General features: G+C 37.7%; 1 protein-coding gene across 1 annotated transcript in view; it reads right to left on the bottom strand.

Moving 5' to 3' along the window:
- The window catches only part of LOC127625191 (ephrin-A5b-like), a 61,621-nt gene extending 50,932 nt beyond the window's left edge, over nucleotides 1-10,689 (bottom strand). Inside the window, exon 1 of the mRNA XM_052100310.1 lies at nucleotides 9,692-10,689. Coding sequence (XP_051956270.1) covers nucleotides 9,692-9,816 — 125 coding nt within the window. The 5' untranslated portion in view covers nucleotides 9,817-10,689. The remainder of the gene's footprint in view (nucleotides 1-9,691) is intronic.
- Nucleotides 10,690-21,775: the final 11,086 nt, after the last annotated feature.

Here is a 21,775-nt window from a genome sequence, read left to right as displayed (position 1 = left end):
AGCTGGGTAATTCCCAGCAAATCACATGTAAGCTGTTGCTTTATAAGTCTGCTCACAATCTATCACATTGCTGTTTCAGTGTGCTAACACGGCAACCTCCACCACCCCATCATCACAGGTTGAGTCCCGTCCTGCACGGGGGTAGGCTCATCGTCCCTGCCTCCCTATCTCCGGCAGGATATGACGGTTCCGTGTACAAATTCTTCAGACGGGGCCTACACCAACGAGAGACATTACTTTTCTGTTTTATATTCATCAAATAAATGTCATCTTATATCTCACTCAATTCCACAAGTCTTCCTGATAGAAATGTTATTTAACATGATTTGAGAATGTTCAAAAGAGCATCTATTTGCTTCAATGTAATCAAGGAACCCGGAACATGTTCAACCTCACAAATTGCTTAAAAAAGTGTAAAATCTCAAAGATTTTCTTCTTTGCTTTCAAAATGTTTCTTTGGTTTCTAAATTTCACCATCTTTCTGTTTATTTCCAGGTTCAAATTATATTTTGAACCCCTGATTTTCAAAGTAGCCTCAGACTTTTGGCCAGATTGTATCTCACTATTCAACAAAAATAAAATCATGGTTTTGTTTGCAGAAACTGTTCTTTGGCAAGCAGCTCTCAGTTTGACCAGCGTGTATTTTTTTGTGCTTTTGCTAACCAGAAGGTCATTCTCGAAATAGGAAGTACTTGATTGACTAGGGGCTGACACTTTATCCTGCTTCTATATGATGACCTGTTACTCCAGATGCCCTTTCATCCCATCCCCTGCAATGTTTGCTGCCCCACGCACGCGATCCCACTCCTGGCTGCCAGCACTGTGCTTGTCTGCCTTGCCACTTCACTGCACCCTCTCATCGCATTACTTCTGCTATTCTAACTTTTCCATCAATTATGCACAAGAATAACTGAGGCCTAGCCGCAGCAGATACATAAAAGAAGAGTGGAAGCTTCCATGATTCTACCGTCTGTTAGCATGTTCCCCCCACCAGTGATACTAGTGCCAATGCACCAGTGCACAGAGGATTGGCATGGTAGTACTGCCACAGCTCAAGTAGGGTTTATGATGTCTCTTCTTGGTGTATATCTAATCAGTAAAATCCTTTGGTGTCATGTAATTTGAAAGGTTTTATGATTAGTTGGAGTTGGAGTTAGATGGATCGTGACACCAGAGTGAAACTGCTAGAAATCGATCATTTTAAACTCACTTGATGTTCATTCTAGGTGGAATTTAATTAATAGTTATTTTGCATTGATTGCCTGCAAGATTTGTCATTTTAAATTTAACACAGTCTAAGAGGAAAGCAGTTGCAACCCCTTGATGTGCTGAAAAAATATACTATGTGTAACCTACTCCCAAATCCGCAGCTGTTGTGTTCAAAACACAAAATGGAAGGAGGTTTGAAAATGGCCGCATGTACACTCCTACTGTCTTCGAGAAAAATACTAGTAGACTACTTATACATCTCTAGACAAGGAAGCAAGAGCAACTACCTCATAGATAAAGACAAACATGATACTGTGATATAGCACACTGTTTTATTCAGGATTCCAACATTGGTCATCCTGGTCTCATTTTCTCCACATTGCATTTGAAGGTTTGTTGGCCAGACTCCAATCCCGTTCTCCCCATTTCTTGTTTTTCTTTTTTCATTTTATTCTAACTCTTGCGAAGTCAGTCCATTTTATTAGCTTAGCCTGTTGACCAAATGCTTCCTACAATATTTCTCATTGCGATTTAAATGCGCCGTAATGAAGGGCACAAAGAGCAAACTACTTTGAGCTTTCTCGGCAAAAGAATGCGTAAAGCAGTCATTACCGCATGCTACATTTTCCTACAATTCTTGTCAAGGGGGCTTAGTAAACTTTAGGGTCCTTTCAGAAGCTTTATCAGGTCATTAAGGTCTGAACCTGATTAATATGAATGGTTGTTGAGGTCGTGGCTCTCGGAGGGAGACACAGAGGGGTGAAGGGGTTCAGAGGAAGTGTTTTGTATCTCTACACAATGGGCCGATGACCCCCTAAGCCCTTTAGTGCCTCTCTCTGTTAATACCTTCAGCCGGGTCTTCAAAGACCCCAGCCAAGACATTTCACCACTCACAGTTTAAAAGCACACAAAGTATGAGCAGCTTACCTCAAGCAAACATAGAGACCTGAAATGCATCAGTTATCAGTTAAAGGCTCAAAGAGGATGAGATATCACTGTGATGACTCAAGTGTAAATTCGTTAAATGTTAAAAGGATGGGTAAACTTTAATAATAAAAAGTCACATCTAGAATTCTGTCTGTGCCGTGGGACAAAATCGTGACAATTAATTAGCATATCAGTCAAGAATGTGTCATGAAGGTAGGGATGCTGTGATTATACAGTTTTACTATTTACCACAAATAAAAATGTCATGGTTAATTTTACCGTAAGAATTTAGAATCCACAGTTAAAACCATAAAATGCTTTATTTACAAGTGCCAAAATATTATATAATGTATAAATAATATAAAAGAGTATCTCTTATGATTTTGTAAGACTAAATGTGAAAAAGATTGTGCATGTGTGGGTACCGAATCTGTTACAATGGTTATGGACGGTGTCCGCTTGGTGCTTGGCCTGGTGTCGCGGACTGAACGTGAACTTTCAATTTACGTGAAACTGGGGATCCTACAAACTCCAAAAAATAACAGAGGAATTCGATCCAGACTCATTTCTACCAAAAAAGCGACTTAAATCGGCTGTTTGGGAGCATTTAAATGACTGACTGAAGATAATGGATGTGAAACATGCAGAGAGATGTCATAGAAAGATACACATCCTACAAATGGTACATGATCTCCACTAGTTTTATATTTTAGCTGTGGTGATTTTAAAGTGATGAATTAAAACATGCAACTTTTTAAATGTTAATTTGTGTTAGCAGCACGTAGTGCATTTGCACGCAGTTAGTATCAGTGAGTAAACTTTGAAAAATTGACCTTATTTTAAGCATTGCTTGTATACAAATTCGCAGCATTTAAAAATAAATGTCAATTTTATTCATTCTAGAAATGTAAATCGACTGCTGTAAGCAAATCGTTATTATGCATAGTCTAAAGGTTTATTTGTGAGATGTTGTGGACAGTATTTATATGAAGTCTGTTCTGATTCTTTATGTTGGGGTGTCTGACGGGCAATTGATTGCTTAAGTAAACTGATAGTAAACAGAATAAAAAAAAATATTGGATGCCGTGAACTATGTTGCACACCCACAATAATCTTACATATACACACTTTTGAAGCATTCTGGTTACATCGAAGCCCATCACTGAGCTCAGGATGCACATTAGCAGCGTTGTGCCCTAGATTGGAGCTTCTCTATAAACCACCTACTTACTTTTTGTGTATTTATCATCTTTTCTTTTGGAGGGCTGTCCTTAGCATCCATATATCCCTCAGAAATATGTCCACTAACACGTTTAATTGTGATATGATATGCATTTTTTGCCTCAGTGCTGCTGAGAAAATTAGCAAATAATCGTAATACAGTAGTGAACCTGCCCACAAAAAACTGACCAATGGCAAGAGAGATTTCTTTTCAAATATTTTTTTCCATTCTGTTTGGTGAAAGTGAGATAAAGGACAACTGGGAATGAAAATTTACAACGGTGATTCATCGAAAAGGTTAGTATATTGTTTGTATTATTATATTTAATTATATAAAACAGAGACATTTTCAAATGTATTGATTTGAAATGTTAACAGCATACTAACGTGCGTCACCTGATTAAAGAACGTTTTATTAACAGTAACATTTTGTCTTTTGCCACGCATTTTTTTTTTGGCTGTTGGCTAGGAGTTGTCTGTGATTGCCATCATAACGGTGATATTATCAACTTGTGATAATTTATCTGTGTGAACACTTTCCTGGTTTTACCACCATATCAAAATATGAACCTGACTAATTCTAGATTTGTCAACCTTTTACAGTTTTCATCTATGATTACCACAATGATGTACTTCGAGAGAGAGAGAGAGAGAGAGAGAGAGAGAGAGAGAGAGAGAGAGAGAGAGAGAGAGAGAGGATTCACTCTTTCTTTTGGCTGATGTAAGTATTACTGCTAATTTGAACAGCTGTTTCTAGAGAATATTGATTGTAATTAGAATCATAGTTTGACATTTCAAAGACTATTCCTGTTTTGTATACATGTGTCATGCATTTGAGGGTCCATTTTATTTGCATCATTTAAAAATCAAACTTTACAGGTAATAAGCCTGTTATAGAATTTAACTGTGAATTGCAAGACAGGCAGACATACTTGAGCTGGTCAAGGGGATGTATCACAAGATATAACACATAGTGACATATAAACATAATCTCTATAGAGGAGCCTAATAGAAAGTATTGTAAAGAAAGACACAAGTATGCTCTATATATATTTAATGAATTTCTTCCTACTTTTTGTTAATCGCTGCACTTAGGTCACTGCAACTCCAGCAGATGTAGAGAGAAGCTTCACTGATCACAGCATCCCAAGGTGATTGCACTTGGTAAGGCTATGAAAATAATTTTATTAATTGATACTATGGCTGAGATTATGATCAGATGCTGGGTCTGTACAACACCAGCTTTAAGATCTTACGCATAGGCTGGTGACAATACTAAAAAGCTGCTGTGATGGTGTTTGTTACAGGAGATTCTGTTCTCCAAGCAAAAACATGGATGCTAACTATGGAGGGCAGAGTCAGCATCCAGTCGCAGGAGCAAACAGATTGTTCATCAGCATTAGCTGTCCTGTTTGGCTGCTACTATGTATTCAATGTGCAGTACCAGGAAGAGGCGGCCAGTACACTGGAGTTTATTCAGAGGTTCGTAAATCATTAAATAAATCTAAAGCAGCATAACGCCAATTGTTATGTGACAACAAATTGTGCAGAATTTAAATTCCTAATTTGGGTTAGGGTCAATCCACTTTGATATATATTTTATTGATCAAATATAATATAAATCCTGTGTAAGCACATTGAGAGCAATGAAAAACTGTGGTCAAATTCCTTGAATGTGTACAAATACTTGGCCATTAAAGTTGATTCTGATTCTCATTTTGATATTAACGGTCAATGTAGATGAGGGATGTGAAGTGTATTGGTGGGAAAATGGACAGTGATTTTGTTGTAATGCCAACCTGTCTAGGCTGAAAAAGGGCAGCTCAGTGGTAAGAATTTTTGCCTTGAAGTAAGAACATCCTGGGTGCTGGCCATCTAGGGCCTTTTTTTGAGTTTCCTCCCATTGCTGTACTTTTCCCACATGTATGTTAGGTTAATTAGTGAGTATATAAATCTTTTTATATATTTTTTTAAATAGATTTTTTTTTTCCAAATGAGGGTTGCAGCATAAGTATATATATTTTGTTGTAATGGTGATTTGAATGATTCAGTGATTTGAATGTCATGGATCATCAACTAATTATGCACTTTACCTGTAGGTATTCAGGTTGCTAAAATTATATTTTCCTACAGGTGGAAAATATTAATAAAAAAAAAATTACAAATGAAATCTTAACTAAATAACATTTAAATTCAATTAATTATAAATGAAAATAGCTGCCAGTAAGTTACTGTAAAAATTACAGCACACTTTTTACAGTGTAGTATCAGTAGGCTACGCTGAACAGGGTAGAGGGACATGGCCAGACACCACTCTTTGTGCTAGTGGTCATCACACAGTAGGATCTTCTAGTTATCCTGCATGAGAAATTTCTCTCAGCTGGAATAATTCTTCTGATACCCCAAGTCTTTTGAGAGTGCCAGCAGACTGCACACAGCCCTGGTGGGTTAATCAGGATGGAGTATATAGAGAATCTTGGGGGTCAGACTGAGAGGCCTGTGGTTCCCATTTGTAATTCTTTCCATTCTTCAGTCAAGAGACTCCCACATCCAACCACGCATATTGCCTCTATTTTGCGCCTGTCCATATTTTCCTTATACAAGCCCTGCTGTATGCTCTTCCTGTGTGTAAGAGCCTAAATATTTTAAACACTGACAAGGGTCCACTAAGACAGGAACAATGGCACCCTTTCACTTGGGCTGAGTACTGGCTGGGAGAAGACCGAGGTCCTCAGACCAGTCAATATTTGGACATAATTCTTTCTTTCAGACATTTAAAATCCAAGTATAACTGAACAGAAGGAGGCCAGGAGTGCCAGTGAGGGAAAAGGAGGGTAAACACTCAGAACAATACAAACTGATCCCCACACAATATCACTGAACATCTATCACAATATCAACTGGCCACAAACCTCAAACCATGGGCTTTGTTTTTAAAGTGGGGATTAAAATTGAGCTGCCACAAAAAGGAAACCATTTGAGGTCATATTGCCCAGCGCTCCCAAGCTGGAGGTGAAAAAGAGAAGGGTTTACATAGAATCCATGACATTTCCCATTTCTGTAGGGTAGAGATGATCATTTAACTGCAAAATGTTTAAAAATTGTTAAAGAAACAAAATTTCAAATCTAAAGAGTCCATGGTTACCTGACTGAGAAAGCTTCAAAAACTGTAGGAAAAAGTGCCACATCTGTTATTGTGAGATTTGAGAGGCATTATCAGTGATTAAACAGGACTCTGAAATGACTTAGTCAGAATGCTGAAATCCCTCTCCCCAGCTGTTAGGTCTATTCGACAGACCTCTTTGATGGACAGCAGTATCAGCTTCCATGGCACCACATACACAAACACCCAGAAGATTATGGGAGGAATTCAATACTGATTCCTGGCTGATCCTACCCATCAACAACAAATAAACTGGTTTGATTTTAAAGACTATTTTTGTTTCTTTTTAAATCCAGTAACTAATCAAATAATGAATGGCAAATAAGTACATTTGTAATTTATGTACAGTACATGGCATATTTGGATTACATTTACTCTCAAAGAAAACACAGAAGCACAAACAGTGAAGGAAACAATAATCTCCCTGTCTATCTAGCCAATCCAGTATAATTCCTTAGAAAGAACACATCTCAAACCAAGAATTGACTAATCTGAGAACGAGCTAGGAAACTTCAGAGGAAATCTGCCAACTTGAATTGAATTTGTAATTGCAAGCGGCGTGGACCACATTCAAAGAAAAAAAAAAGACCAAAAGCCAGTGAAGCTTGTAAGACCTTACATTTGAATGGATGCACTGCAAATCTCAGGCCAAAACTAAAGGAGCCATTCCCCCTTAAATCCTCTAAAGAATTTCTATAGACTCCGCTGTACTCGCTCATGTGAAAATACTCTCAGTCCCTCAAAATGTTCATCACCACTCTAAAGTGCAAATCCTATGCTTGCAAAAAAGGATTAATAGATAATTCTGCTGCACAATGAGAGAAAAATATGAATAAACAATTGTTTCTTGTTATTATGGAAAGGTATTTGTCACTAAATCCCATTAAGCTATTTAGATCTTCAATTAAAGCTCTAATGTAGGCAATCTTTCTGCCTATGAGTTATTAATATTTCATGGCATGCCTATATATATATCTTGAAGTTGAACTTTTGCACAGCTGGCTCTAATGTTTGTAATTTAGGCATGTTAATGAGCAATATTCAGAGAGGAAGATGCAGCTATTTTAAACAACAGAATGAACCAATCGAGGATCTTAGGTCCGCATATGTTGCTAAACCATGAAATAATTGATTTTTCTAGTGCTTAAGAAACACACAGCTCTAAATTGAGGCTTCAACTGAGTGAACACCCTCGTACAAATTCAACAGATCGATGTGCAAAAATATTCAGATCTGTAGTAATAAAAGCTGCCAAAGAGGAAAGTTGTTTTACATATACAATTGGCAGATGCTTTTATCCAAAGTGACTAAGTCATTTTTATTTTTTTTCTCAAGTTTTTGTGTTCCTGGGATTCTAACTTATGATTTAGCCATTGCTAACACCATGCTCTGACAGTTGATCTACAGGATTTACGAATGACACAACACCAGATTCAAGGCCCCAAGGTCCTGATAAAAGTGCTGCTACATTATACAGCACAGCCTAATTTGAATTAGGCCACTGGGTGAGAGCATGAATGTGAATGAGAGATACTCATTTGGACAAACTCATTTATTTGCTAGAGGGGCCTCATTTTGCCCAGACAAAACCTAGGCAGGGAGCCTCCAACACACACATACACATATTCATGATGCACAAACACATGCTCTCTGTCAAGCCATAGATACAGAGGTCGCCCTCAGATTCACCCTAACCAGGGCTCAATAATGTCCAATGATGGTTAACCACAGCCTTGTGCTGTTATCACTGAATGTGTGACCCCTCCATTCGTTTGTCTCTCATAAGCATGCACCCAGCTGAGCATCAGCCACTCCAGAAATGCTTCTCTGGGTTTGACCCATTGTGTAAACCCATCATGGGACTGGGGTGCAGGGCAGAGAGAAAGCCCCATGGCAACTGAAGAGGGACAACTGAGAATGGGGATGAGCTTTCAGGCAACTCCAGAGTTGTATAAGGGTGCCTGATATTAGGATACTAGTCATCAGTCTACATATGATGATGTGTATCTTATACTGTAAATGGGTGAACTGTTATGAAGCTGGTATGAAATATATATATATATATATATATGAATTAAAAAAAAATATGAATACTGGTTTATCTGAAATACTCTGGTTGACACAGGCTACAACACACCCTAACTACTTACAGTCATCAACCCAACACATTATTTAGCTCAAATTCAGCCAGAATAGTATTTTATTCTTACTCCTTGTACTATTTTCGATTACCACCTCTCATTGCTCATTAAGGCTATATTACCCTAGTAGAAAATGTTCATTTAAAAAAAAAAAAAAACGTTCTAGCTCGGACAAATTTTCAGCATCACAATTTTATATACGCTTATTCAGAAAAATAAGCGCAAAGTTCTTTCAAATCTAATCAAACCCTTTGAATGTGATTTTAGTAACTAAAATTGTAAAGGACCACCATTCTAGGTTTATTCCATATTCCTTCTGAGACAGGCAATTTATAAAATGTGTGGCTTTATAAAATGTCTCAGAGCTAGATGATTTTGCCTGTATTTCTACTGTTGTCTCTGAAGGGCAATGTTTTGGACTAGCTGATAAGGGGTCTGAATTGCAGATTACTCTTTACATTTAAGAGCTTGCCTAACCCCACAAAAGAACCCCCTCTAAGCTAAATCATGCCTAAATCAATCTTTTAAAATCAAACCTAAATTAATCTTGTATCTACATACAAACAAAACAAAATAAACAGGCTAATGCTATAATATAAAGCACGATTTAGCTAACAGATACACCAGAAAGCACTTTTTGATAACCACTAAGCTAAAACATGAGCTGTGCAAGCTTTGTGCCAACGCAAAGATATATAGGTATATATATATATATATTAAACTATTTGTGCCTCATTAATTTATTTCATTTACAGTTCCGAGCGCTATTTCTTGCCACGCTAGTCATTGCTTTAACCAAACATTTCGTGTTGCGAATTCACTGTGAAATAACGCTGTCAAGTGCGTCAATCGCACCCGAGATGTGCGCGGCGTGCATTTATTAGAAGTTTCGGAACCGTCAGAACCGCAGTTCGCACTGTAGCTATTCTGCACAAAACTGCGCTTTGCATATTGTGATTTTGTAAGTAAAAAATTATAACTGCTTTATGACACTCGGCTTTATGACAAGTGAAAGAATTGATGAACTCACCTTGGGTTTGTTCGGTTCCAGTAGACTGCATAGCGATCCGCCACAACCTTAGATGCCGGATCCAGGCCCAACACAGACATCCACAGGCTGATAAACACCAAATAAAACATTTCCACCTGCGGCATTTCTGAAAGTTTCAGTCGCAGTCCTGTTCAATGCAGTGTTTTGAGTGATTGAGAACTACGACCGATCAGGCCGAAATGTTCTTCACGTCAGTTTTAATTAAATATCCCCACGTGTGAAATGTATTCTCTTTAAATAGCGAGTTCAAATGCCCTTATTTTAGCTTCTTTTTCTCTACAAACTGTGACGACTGTATGTCAATTCAAGCGCAAAGCAAGGTCTGATGAAGTCCTTCAAAGCGTCACATTTGCATGTAAATTATGAAAATAAACAGACTAAGATAAAAAGCTGTGAAAGACTGAGGCAGGTTAATAGGTTCGCTGTCTGTCAATAGTCCAGTCCGATATTGCATTTATCCCAAGCGATATATCGTAGGCTACTGCCAGAAGAGTTATTTTCAACGAGAAAAATATAATGAAATAATAAAATGAAAAGAAAATTAATGTTGACAAATTTCAGATCCTTGAATGTTTTTCACTTCCCATGCCACAACCCGACAGAGTCTCAGCGCGGAACAGCACGGGCTAAGAGCCGGTAACCGGAGTTAGTTTGAGACAATGAAAACACCTCATTCTCCAACATGTGAATGAAGACCTGTGCTCTGTTTGTATAGTCAGACTTTGACGTTTATGAACAGAATTTATGTAGACAATGTCCTGGAGCGCTGTCTTCAAACTGTCCGGGTTGAGCAAAACTGAAGGTTGGCAAACCAAAACTACCTTAGGAAACGAAATGCGATAACTAGGCTACATACTAGCAAGCGCCTGAAGACTGAATGTGTGTGTCCTGTCGTATTCAAGATGAAATGGTGAGATAGTCCACAACAGTAACGTTCCAGGCAGCTGAGCTGGTTAGGGTGCATGAGCCATGCTCGCTCGCTCTCGCTCTCTCTCTCTCATTGGTTTGCATTTTGAATGATGGGCGTCTCGGTTACAAAAACTACAACGTCGCCTCCAAAGGTGGTCGATCAGCTTTTTCACGGCGGAGTAATTCTCAAAACAGAATAAATACATTCCCAGGGCTAATGTCACTTAAACGCTTTCTGTGTCCTAAAAATATGTGCGAGTATTTATAACATTTCTACAAATATTGCGAGCCAATTGATAGTGCACCAAGTGAGTATCAATAGCGTTTGAGTTCTGAGGGGCCGTTCACACCGTACGCGTATTTGCGCTAAAAAGCTAGACACAACATGACACAACTGAAAACAGCGTGGACAAACCCAGGTGTGAACGGCCCCTAATAATGTGCATTACATTTTTAATATGTAAAAAATATATATATTTTATGTATAAAACTCTTCTGTAAATAAAATGTGTAATATGTTATGTTATATATATATATATATATATATATATATATATATATATATATATATATATATATATATAGGCCTAATTTATGTGGGTGGTTTGACTGTTTTGCTTTTTTGTGATATAGGCTGGATGCTCATGTCCTCAAAATTACGACTGTTCCCACTCATTCTCGTTTTAAACAAAATACAGGGTTTAGCTGAGCAGTTGACATTGCTCCATTTGCAGACCTTACAGCCCTAATACGCCCCGTAGTGGAGCGACAGAAAACCGCCCGAGAGAACACGTGGGCACAGATGTTCAGTATGTCAAGGCTGGAGGATGTTTTATTGCGTTGATTCACTTTAACCCATAGCTTTCTTGTTCCCTTGCATGTATGAAGTAACCTAGAATACAATGCAATAAAGCAAAGAATAAGTTGATTTGTAAGGGATTTCACATGTAATGTTAGATATCTAATGCAGGTTGTTTTTAGACTTGCACTGTCTCAGGCTTTGAGAATGTGCTGTTTAATATGTCACACCAACAGGTCAGATCCATTAATCCAAGCGGACTAATACGCTACTGTTAAAGGCCTCATCTTAGACTAAGGAGCCTTTTTAAATTAGGGTCAGAGGGCATCAACATGCAGTACAATAATAGATGTTGTCATGATCTCACACAGTCTCACACAGTCAAATGTGCATGTGCATTCCATCAGAGAAAGCAGTGAAGAGCTTGTCATAAACAAAGAGAGAAATTATCAAGAAAACATAGATATTCATATGGAAAGTAAGAAAGAAGTTCTCACCAATTTATTGGACCAAAGATTTAATTACTGATTTGTTATAGATATATATACATCAACTATGGCCTCTTTAATATGGCCATAGTTGTGATGAAGTGTGAAAGTGCAAACATTCATTTAATTAACCATGATAAATGTTTAATAGATTATGCATTAGTAGTTTATCACCACTGGTGTGGCATCTTGCAAATGGTTGCTTAAAATAAAACATGAACCAATCATCCAATTATTTCAAAATGAGAGAGAAAAAAACTTTGATTTTATCCACACAGCCAGCATAATTAGATGATAAAGATCTAATATGAGAGGTTATTTTCAGATTCATGGAGATAATTCCACCCTGTCTATAATGTGACCAAGTCTCTGGCAGAGGATGTCTGTGCTTGTTTAAACACATGATTTATTTGAGTAGCGTGTAAATGTGGTACACCACCTGACCTCTCTTATCTCTAGATGACCTGTAGTTCACACACATCATGCTTCTAATACTCTCCAGCAGGATGGATGGAGCTAAACACGTGTTTTTCACAGACAGGCATATCCCTACAGCAGGGTACCAAATCCCCCTGACCCATAGAACCTTCCCTGTTCAAGCTCATTGTATGAAACGAGCGCTGCTGACATTGGAATGCCAACTATTCCAAAATGGGAAGTTCTCACCGTAGATTTACATTACTGTGGAGACTGACTGTATGTCTCTGATCATAAGTGTGACGGTATAGAAAAAGAAGAGGAAGCTCTTGCTGCTGCGGGCCGCTCACCGGATAGAGCCTGATCAGAACAAGACCCGGATTCATTCACTCAGTAACAATCAGCTCACTTATCAGTTTCAGCTGACTTCATTCGTGTAATGTCCTTCACTGAACAAATTTACATGACAGTTAGCAGATAAAGAAGTGAACATCAGGAGTTATTATAGGCATTTCTTTCAGCAAACACTACATCCTCGGGGATTTTCTGATGTAGAGTAGACTGGACTTGGCAGCGAAAAGAAAAGAAAACTTGTGTAAGACTAGGCAACACTTTAAAGCCAGTAAAGTGTGTAAAAGAGATGCCACAAACAAACTCTATTGAAAAACCAATGAGAAATGTAAAAGCATGGCAACTCATCTATAAAAAATATGAGGATCAAAGGCCTGAGTACACATTGAAAATCTGGGATTCATAACCTAATTTAAACTTTGAAATTTTTAGAATTTAGAAAAATGAATGACATAAAATAAATGAGATATAATTATGATTCTGTACAGTTCCTTTTTGCAAAAGGTCATTTTTTTCTTGCCTCTGTGCATGCAAGCTTACAAGATGGTCTTGAAAACATTCTCAAATCCTGCTGGGATAATATGGATCATCAGGATTTGTAGAAACTTGTGGAGCTCATGTCAGCTCGAGTGCATGCTGTCAATAAAGCAAAAGCGTGACGTATCATTACTAACAAATAATACTAAGAAATTCATGTTATTTTTCAATTTTACTTGTCACTCAAATTGCTATGTTGATAACAGTTTATAATGGTTTAAAAACCTATAAAATTAGAAAAATGCTAAATATTAGCATTTTCACAATCATTTAAAAATACTGTATATGTCTAGTCTTCAGTCCTCTGAGATGTATATGTTGATAAATTAATGGTCTAGGATTCCTTTTTATCTCAACACCGCTTTGTACGAATGTTGAAAAAGCACTTGACACACTCACTCAGCGCTCTATGATGGGAAAGTGTTTCTCCTGAAAAAGGCACTTGTTGAAGACAAGTCTTCAGGGAGAGAGGAAGTCCAATCTAAGGAGATGTGGAACCATTAGCAGATGCAATGCTGATTTTACGTGTGGGAGAGACAACATGCTCCTTATCACATCAAACCAGTTGGGATTTCCCTCATTCAGGCAGAGATCCGCACATAACAGTGTCTGTTGTGGTAGAAGTGGGAATACACCGGGAAAAAAAAGGAATGTCTGGCTTCATTTCCGACAGATACCTGACCCTCCGGTGGGATCCGCAGAGCGTGAATGAAATAGTCAGATGTATTTCAATAAAGTCAGAGCCAGAGGTGGCCTTTTACTAAGACTGAAAAGACACTGTCAGTTCAAGTCATTCTTTGCATGTTTCGCTGATGATGACTGACACATCGATAGAGAAAGATCACTTCTGAAAAGGATTTTGAAGTCCTGGAGTCCTGGTTGCATTGTTTCGTGAATAGAAGATCTAGATAGCTAAACTATGAGAAGACATCGCTCAAATGATAAAACAATTTGGCCTTTTCACCGTTTGCTTTCAGGGAGATATTAACCCAGCTCCTGAATGAGGATAATGTATTAGGCTTCATATATAATGGCCCCAAAAGTAAGCACACTTAAGTTGCATTAAATAAATATCTGATTGTCAGTACAATGTATAACAAATGATCATAACCATGTGCATCCGCATATGATGCTAGAACTTCTTCAGAACTTTTCTGAGACATTATCAAGTCAGTTTGCCTCAAGTTCACACAGGTGTCCAAGAAGACAAACCACAAGTTCAACACATTACCTGTTATTTTCATATTAACCAGTGGAGCTACAGAAAATCTCTATGTTAGTGGAACTCAACAATAGCTTAACTAGTAAAGAATGATGCTAGCAATGTTCACCAATGGCTTTGAATGCACATATTGGTAAAATATACTGCATCTTGTAGTGTTGGGCAGTTAAAAGAAATTTCAGAAGCATGACAGTTGTCAGGTATTTTCACAACAGTGTAGCTCTTCCAGTCACAAGCTTCTTTTTCCAACAAGTAGCTGTGTGACCCGACAAAACGGTAAATTTTGTCAGCACAGTAAACAGCCCAAAATATAAGTGAATTGTTTCTCTCGGATGGTTCATGTAAATAAAATGGTAAAAATACAGTATACAATTCACAGATTCACTTATAAGAAGTGGTGGAAATCCAAATCATTATTCTGAATCCATTCTTTAGGACAGTTCATGTGAATGAACCAGTTCACATAAACGATTCACAGATTCACCTGATCCCCTGCGCAGTCAATGCGAACAATTTATAAAATATTTTATGCATTTTAATTTAGTATAAAGTTATGTAGAGTTTGTTCAATTTAACATTGCCACCCCCTTTGAGATCTTCATTGTTTTTGTGCCAGATTATTTTAGTTCTGATGGTGTTAAATACAATCTGATTACTTATTATTATAAAAAATACATACAAATATTTTCTTTAATATCTTCAATGTATTTTGGTACTTTTTGCTAGCTTGTTGTATAGCTGAATACATTTTTAAAAGAATAACTTAAAACAGACTTTTAACTTTTAAAAGAGACTGTATTTCTTTAAGTTGTGAGTTTCATACAGATTCAAAGAAGCTTCTGGAACACTGATGGCTTGAAAGCATTGTAAATATCTTTGGATTAAAGTGTCAGCTAAATGCAAAAATTTATGTAGAAATTAACTAAAATTTGTCACATTAGAAAGTGTCCAAAATTGTTGTCTTCATTTTGAACAGTGTGTCTATTTATCATTTAAAACATGGCAAATGTCTTTTTTTTTTAATGCTTTGTTGAAGTGCTATCTTCCCATAAAATAGATGTGATTTGGATTGATACATTGTTTGATATTCATAATTTTAAGTGTGGATAAAGTGTCCAAATGCTTTTGTCGGCCACTGTATTACAAAAAAATAAAAAACTCTCTCCCTCTCTCTTTCCTGACACACCTCAGTATCGAATTCTGCCTTTCCGGTCTCTCCTTCCTATTAAAATAATTCAGCATTCCTATCAGTACTCTGCACCACTGTGCCCCATAACATTTGAGCAAAGCTATTACCGCATGCAGAACAGTTAGCAGCTGGTGTCTCTGTGTAGTCATGTCATGGGTGAGTGGCTGTGACCTTTTTCTCTACTTCGGTAGAAAAGAACCACAAGGTGACCACGGCTCGTCCAGCTCGCATCGAACACGACAGAGCCGCAAATTACCAGTGGCACAAAACCAGCCCCTGTCACGCCATGAAAGCTGCTGTCATTTCTTTCAGACTTCTCTCATCTCATTACAAATCTACGAGCTAAACATTGCTGACACAGAGAAATGATTTATTGGTTGCTTGATGCATTTAATAGCTTCCTTATTAAGATTTACAACATCTTTCAGGCCTATGATTCATTAGTTTAAACTGATCTTCTAAGCACAACTTGGACTAACTTACAGATCTCTGAGTTGGGAATGTCTATGGAGCCTTTGAGTTGGTACTTGAGGTATTAAAAAGGTATGCTACAAGGTCTGATATCATAGGGTGCAGTTCCCTCTCTTTGTTCCAGAGCAGTTTTTGGCCATATTGCTGGAAGAAAGTGAGCTCGAGTGAATGAATGGTGAAGCTCATGTTCCAAAGGGTCTTTATAGAGTCAGGGGTCAGTGCCAGACTCTTGATGTGTGGCATAATAATGAGCTGCCTCTTCACTCACCCTGTCAGGATGCATTAGTACTGGAATGCCTCACACTCTTTACTGCTTTCTCTGTCTCACTCGGTCTCTTACACTGTAAAAAAATATATATATATATATATATATATATATATATATATATATATATATATATATATATATATATATATATATATTTGTATATATAATCAGTAATTTGGTCTTGTCTTCCATTAAAGATAACTAAACATCCTTAAAACAAAATGTATTTACTTGAGAAGCAACATAGTGTATGATAAGACTTGTTTTCAGAATATCTTTCAATTGCAATTGTAGAGCAAACTATAAGTACACCATTTGAAGTTGATTTCACCAAAAAAAGGTAACACTGTTATGCTATCATTGATATGTTTGTTTCAGCAGCCAATCCAGCAACAGCAACACTGACCACATTTACATGCACTTAAGAAAACTGTTTATTCCAGGAGTTTTGCAGAAAGCAGCATTCTGAAACATCATGTAAACAAGAATGCTGATATACTTACACCGTTTAAGGGATTAAGAGAAAGCAGTTTAACACACCTGGGTTTCTCCCAGAGAATGCAGCTTAATGTGTAAACACATAAGCGGCTTTCTGATGGGTGTTTGAAGAGTGTGCGTGTGTGGAACAGACTGGGATAACAAACATCATAGGATGGAGCCAAACAAGAAGTCAACACAGTGGAAAGAATTCAACATTTATGGGAGTACAGAGGGAAAATCACATACACTAAAATTATTTATACAGAAGTATGTAAATATATTGACTGTCCTTCACTTTTGCGTATATGCACCTGTACATTGGGGAAATCGTGGAGATTTATGTATGAGGAAACACCAATATTGCATCTCAATTCAGCTGCATGTTGTGACAGAAAGTTAAGGAATCAAACACAGCAACAACTCTGAATGTCTGGTAATAAAGTGAAGCAATGGAGAATAAAATGGCAAAATATTACTTGGATCCCATGTTTGCTATTTACACAAGCGTTGCGGAGAAAAGAGGTTGCTGTGGAGAAAGCTGATTACTTGCGAAGCTGCACGTATACGGGAGTAAAGAATATGACGCTTACACAGTATATGCAAACCAAAAAACTGTTTTCTAACAATAACCCACTTTCTCGCAATAAGACGATTTGTGGTGTGCATGTAAACGTAGTCAATGTCTCAACCAATGGTGTGAATTTGGGGCGGAACTATCGGTTTATCCAACCAATAAAAAGCGTGGGGTAGTATGGGGGTTCTGGAAAATGTTTGAAAACTGTGATTATTTATTCAATTCCATTTGGAGATGATTAAAATAAGAAATAAAAATGAACTAATCAAATAAAAAATTGTATTCTTATTTTATTAAAATAGTATATCTAAATAATTATTTAATTAACAATTTAGTTGAATATATATTTTGAACACAAGTCTCAATATCTTCTTTTTTTTTTCAGGTAAATCTTTCTAGATTTGAAGATGTTTAGATATGTTACATAAAAAAAAAACAAGACAAAATACTAGATAAGAAAATGATTTTGCAGTGCTTCCTCTGTTTGGTTACCTCCTTGCACGTAAGACATATTTACACCTGGTATTAACATGCATTTAATATCCAGAAATACTATTTAGGCTCCCATTTTACCCAGCCAAAACAAGTTAGCTGACCCGGTTCCATATTTCTATGTATCAAAGTTTAATTGGCTGTTAAATCAGTGAATCATGACTTATCTCTGGTATATGATCTATGAGCCATTTGCCCATAATCCCAGAAATGTACCAGTAATCCACACTGTGGTAAACATGGGTCGGTGGAGTAATCGTCCAGGCCTGTGTTTGAGGGTGGCCTGGGAGCCTGGACATTGTCAGGTTTCTACCATTCCGTGCATGGCTTGTTTTGAGGAATTTCACTCTCTCACGATCAGTACAGAGCAGGTTACTTTTAAATGCAGCCCATTATTCAAAGGAAAAAAATCATGATACTACTGGCGGGAAAGCGATGGACAGATGTGGTAAGTGAACGCTGGCTTAATGCTTCAAACATGCTTAATTCAGCGGGTAGAGAAATCACCCAAGATTGCACTGGTGACAGTTTAAGTTTCCCAAACCAAACAAAGCCTCCCCACCATCACACATGTGTACACCAAATATAGGGTACAATGAGGTTAAAAGCCCTCTTAAAACATAAATTCACCCAAAATAAAATGCTGTCATCATTAACTCACCCTATATTGTTTCAACCCAGTTCGTCTTTCTTCCGTGGAACTCCAAAGGGAATGTTCTAGGTGGAATGTTTAGGGACTGGCCACCTTATTGGCAACATTCTTCAAAATGTATCTTCTTGTGTTCCTCTTAAGAATGAAAGCCATTGTTTGGAACAACATAAGGGTGAGTAAATGACAACTGAATGTTTATTTTTAGGTGAACTAACCCTTTAAGGTAAGTGTGATTTTTTTCTGGTCTATATTTGACAGTGGCAAAATAACATGTATTTTTATGAATTATTGATAGGTAAACAATTTGTGACATAATCACTAGAGCTTTCAATCAAAAGAAACTTCTGGTAATACAAAAATATGGTTAAGATATATAATATGGCAAAATCTGTCACTATATGCAAATAGCTTAAATATAACAAGATATATTTTTAGTATGCATTCCGTGATGCATACTTATTCAAGATAACCACTTGAGCATCTGGTGTAACAATTCTGAGTTTATTTAATCAGTCTTGGTAATTCATAATCACTAAAAGTATTTTATAAGAACTTTACAGTACGGTGCACATCTTGGAGCTATAGTGTTAGTACAGGCATATTTCAGAATTCACTCTCAACTCTGAGCTTTACATAACGTGTATTAAAAAAAACACTCACATGCATGCACACACCTCTATAAACACACTTTGAGCTCTCTTTTAAACTGTAGACCAGTTTATGAGCATTGGCCTTGCAGCAGAGGAGTTTTAGTAGTGGTGAAATGGTTAGTCTCCATCTGTGCTCCCACGAGACCTCCACATAGAGCTGGAGAGAAGATGTTTTTTTAAGCTGTTACTGCAGAAATGTGCTCGGTGGGATTACAAAGACATTCTAATGAGACCATGGGGTTGACACTGGATCACATCAAGGGTCCCTGTCACTTCACAATTCTATACTTCTGTGGGAACAACCGTGGTCAGGAAAATGGCTCTGATTTTCCTGTTGAAAAGGCTAACATTGCAAATCACCAGCACTGAATGCTGTTGTGTTTCATAAATGAAAAGTCTGATTGTTTACTCACCCTCATGTTGTTCCAAATCTGTTTGACAATCATCTGTGAAACTCAAAAGGAGATGTTAAGCAGAATGTTAGCCTCAGTCACCATTCACTTTCATTGTATGGAAAATAGATGCAATGAAAATGAATGGTGATCTCCACTGGGATGTAATGGGGTGACTTTAGACTATCTTGGTCAACCATCTTCACCAGAAAGATCATGCTGGTCCACCAGCTCCAACAGCTACAGACCTGCAATAACCAGCATGGCTATTCAGGGATGGAAGGAAGGCATGTTGAATGTGGTGGCTGAAAGGTAGAGGAAGGGAAGGGGTTACCGTGATTAGTGTGGGAGATGAGATTTATGGTCTCCAGAGAACTGTCAGTAATGATATGTGAGAGGAAGAATGCCTCATTACAATGCTACACACAACCAGCCTGGTCATGGGCCACCATCGTTCACAAATCCAATAACAGCCCAGAAGAGAAGACAACACATTGTACTGGGTACGCACAAACAGGAGTGGATTAGTATGAATTCTAAATTGAATCGCAGAAAAAAACGATTATGGAACTCTCGGAATCACAAATTCAAAGAAATCTAAGGAAAGCAGAAGTGATTAAGCACATTAAACAGACATATGTTATCTGGTATGCAGGAGCTGGTCTTTGAAGTGTTTCTGAGCCATAAAGAACATTTGACTCCAATTGTAGCCTTAAAGTGTGAGCGAGAAGGTAATCTAGAATGGATCACATCTAATTAAACAGAACACAAAGTGCTTCTGTTTACTTTTTTGAATAGTCTTGTACAAAGGAAGGACATTTAGAGTGAACAGGATAAAGACACACATAGGTGGGGGTCAAAACCTTTGAAGAACCATTAATAAAAGGGGAAAACCGCTGGAAATATTTGCATAGTGTGTTTGTCCTTGGACAAGAATTTCCTTCTAATGGCAGTAGACCCTGTTAGCAGCCTTGCCTATGAATCACTGTATGAACAGAACACAGTATATCATTGCACTCAATATGCCCCATTTGCTCTCTGTGAATATGTCATTCTTTTCCATTGCAAATGTGGTCAAATGAATACAATTATAACAAATTATGTAGATTGTTTGGCCCAACAAGCTGACACAACTTTTACAATTCCAATTCAATCCCCTTCCATAAAAATACAAAATTATAATAATTTATCAAACATTAATGCAATTACAAATGTGTATTGAATGGTTCTCTGTTGCTACAAAATGCCAGGAAAGGGTGACAAGAGTTCATGATGAAGTCAATTATAGATTTGTTGTGTCACAGTTATTATTAACAGGGAAGGCGTTCTCTTCTCTACAATCTCATTGTGTTAATAGCTCCAATGACAAGCGGTGCAAAGAGGGCAGACATCAAACATGCAAAGACAAATATCTATCATTCTGAATAACAATGAATAGCAACACAGAGTTGAGGACCTTACAAAGAAGGGAACATTCCCCGAAGCCCCTTGATAATTGATCATAATAGACAAGCAACCAGCCAGATAACTAAAAGCTACTTGTATTTCTGTGGTGCATATAGACTAAGACACCTTATGAAGCAATACCACAGTTCAGGTGTCAGTCAGCCAGTCAGCATAAAAGGGAGGTCCTTGCCCTTTACCATGTGGATGATCATTAAAAAATGACCCAGTATTGTTTGCCCGGTTGGCACACCAATGACCCCGGTGGCATTTACTCCCATCCCACTGAGACCAGAGTCTGCCATTTAGCACCACCATAATGACTGTGGTATTTACCCAGGATTGCAGGTTTTATAAGGGCTGCAAGCTGTTTATTGGGCAAGACGGATATAGGGGGGTGTTCTTTCTTGTTTTGAATTTATGCCCCTGGGCTGCAGCCCTGTTGTGATGTCATCACCTCCCCTGAGAGAAGAGACAATCATTTGTTAAAGGGACGTTGGCGTCAAGTTCAGTGTGTCAGGGTAAAAATCGCTCCCAAGCACCCAGGCTTTTGAGTGATGGACAGTTTCCACTGCCTCCCTGGAGGTCTCTGATGGATGTGAATTGGTTTAATGAGTCTTTACAGACGAAAGCGAGTCGAGGACACATATTTTATTAACATATCCAGCGCTGTCACTGATTCATTTGACACAATCCATAGCATACCTTTGTGCATATGCATGTGCGTAA

This window comes from Xyrauchen texanus, chromosome 31 (genome assembly GCF_025860055.1).
Source record: "Xyrauchen texanus isolate HMW12.3.18 chromosome 31, RBS_HiC_50CHRs, whole genome shotgun sequence".
Lineage (NCBI taxonomy): Eukaryota > Metazoa > Chordata > Actinopteri > Cypriniformes > Catostomidae > Xyrauchen > Xyrauchen texanus.
This window is presented reverse-complemented; position numbering and strand designations above follow the sequence as displayed.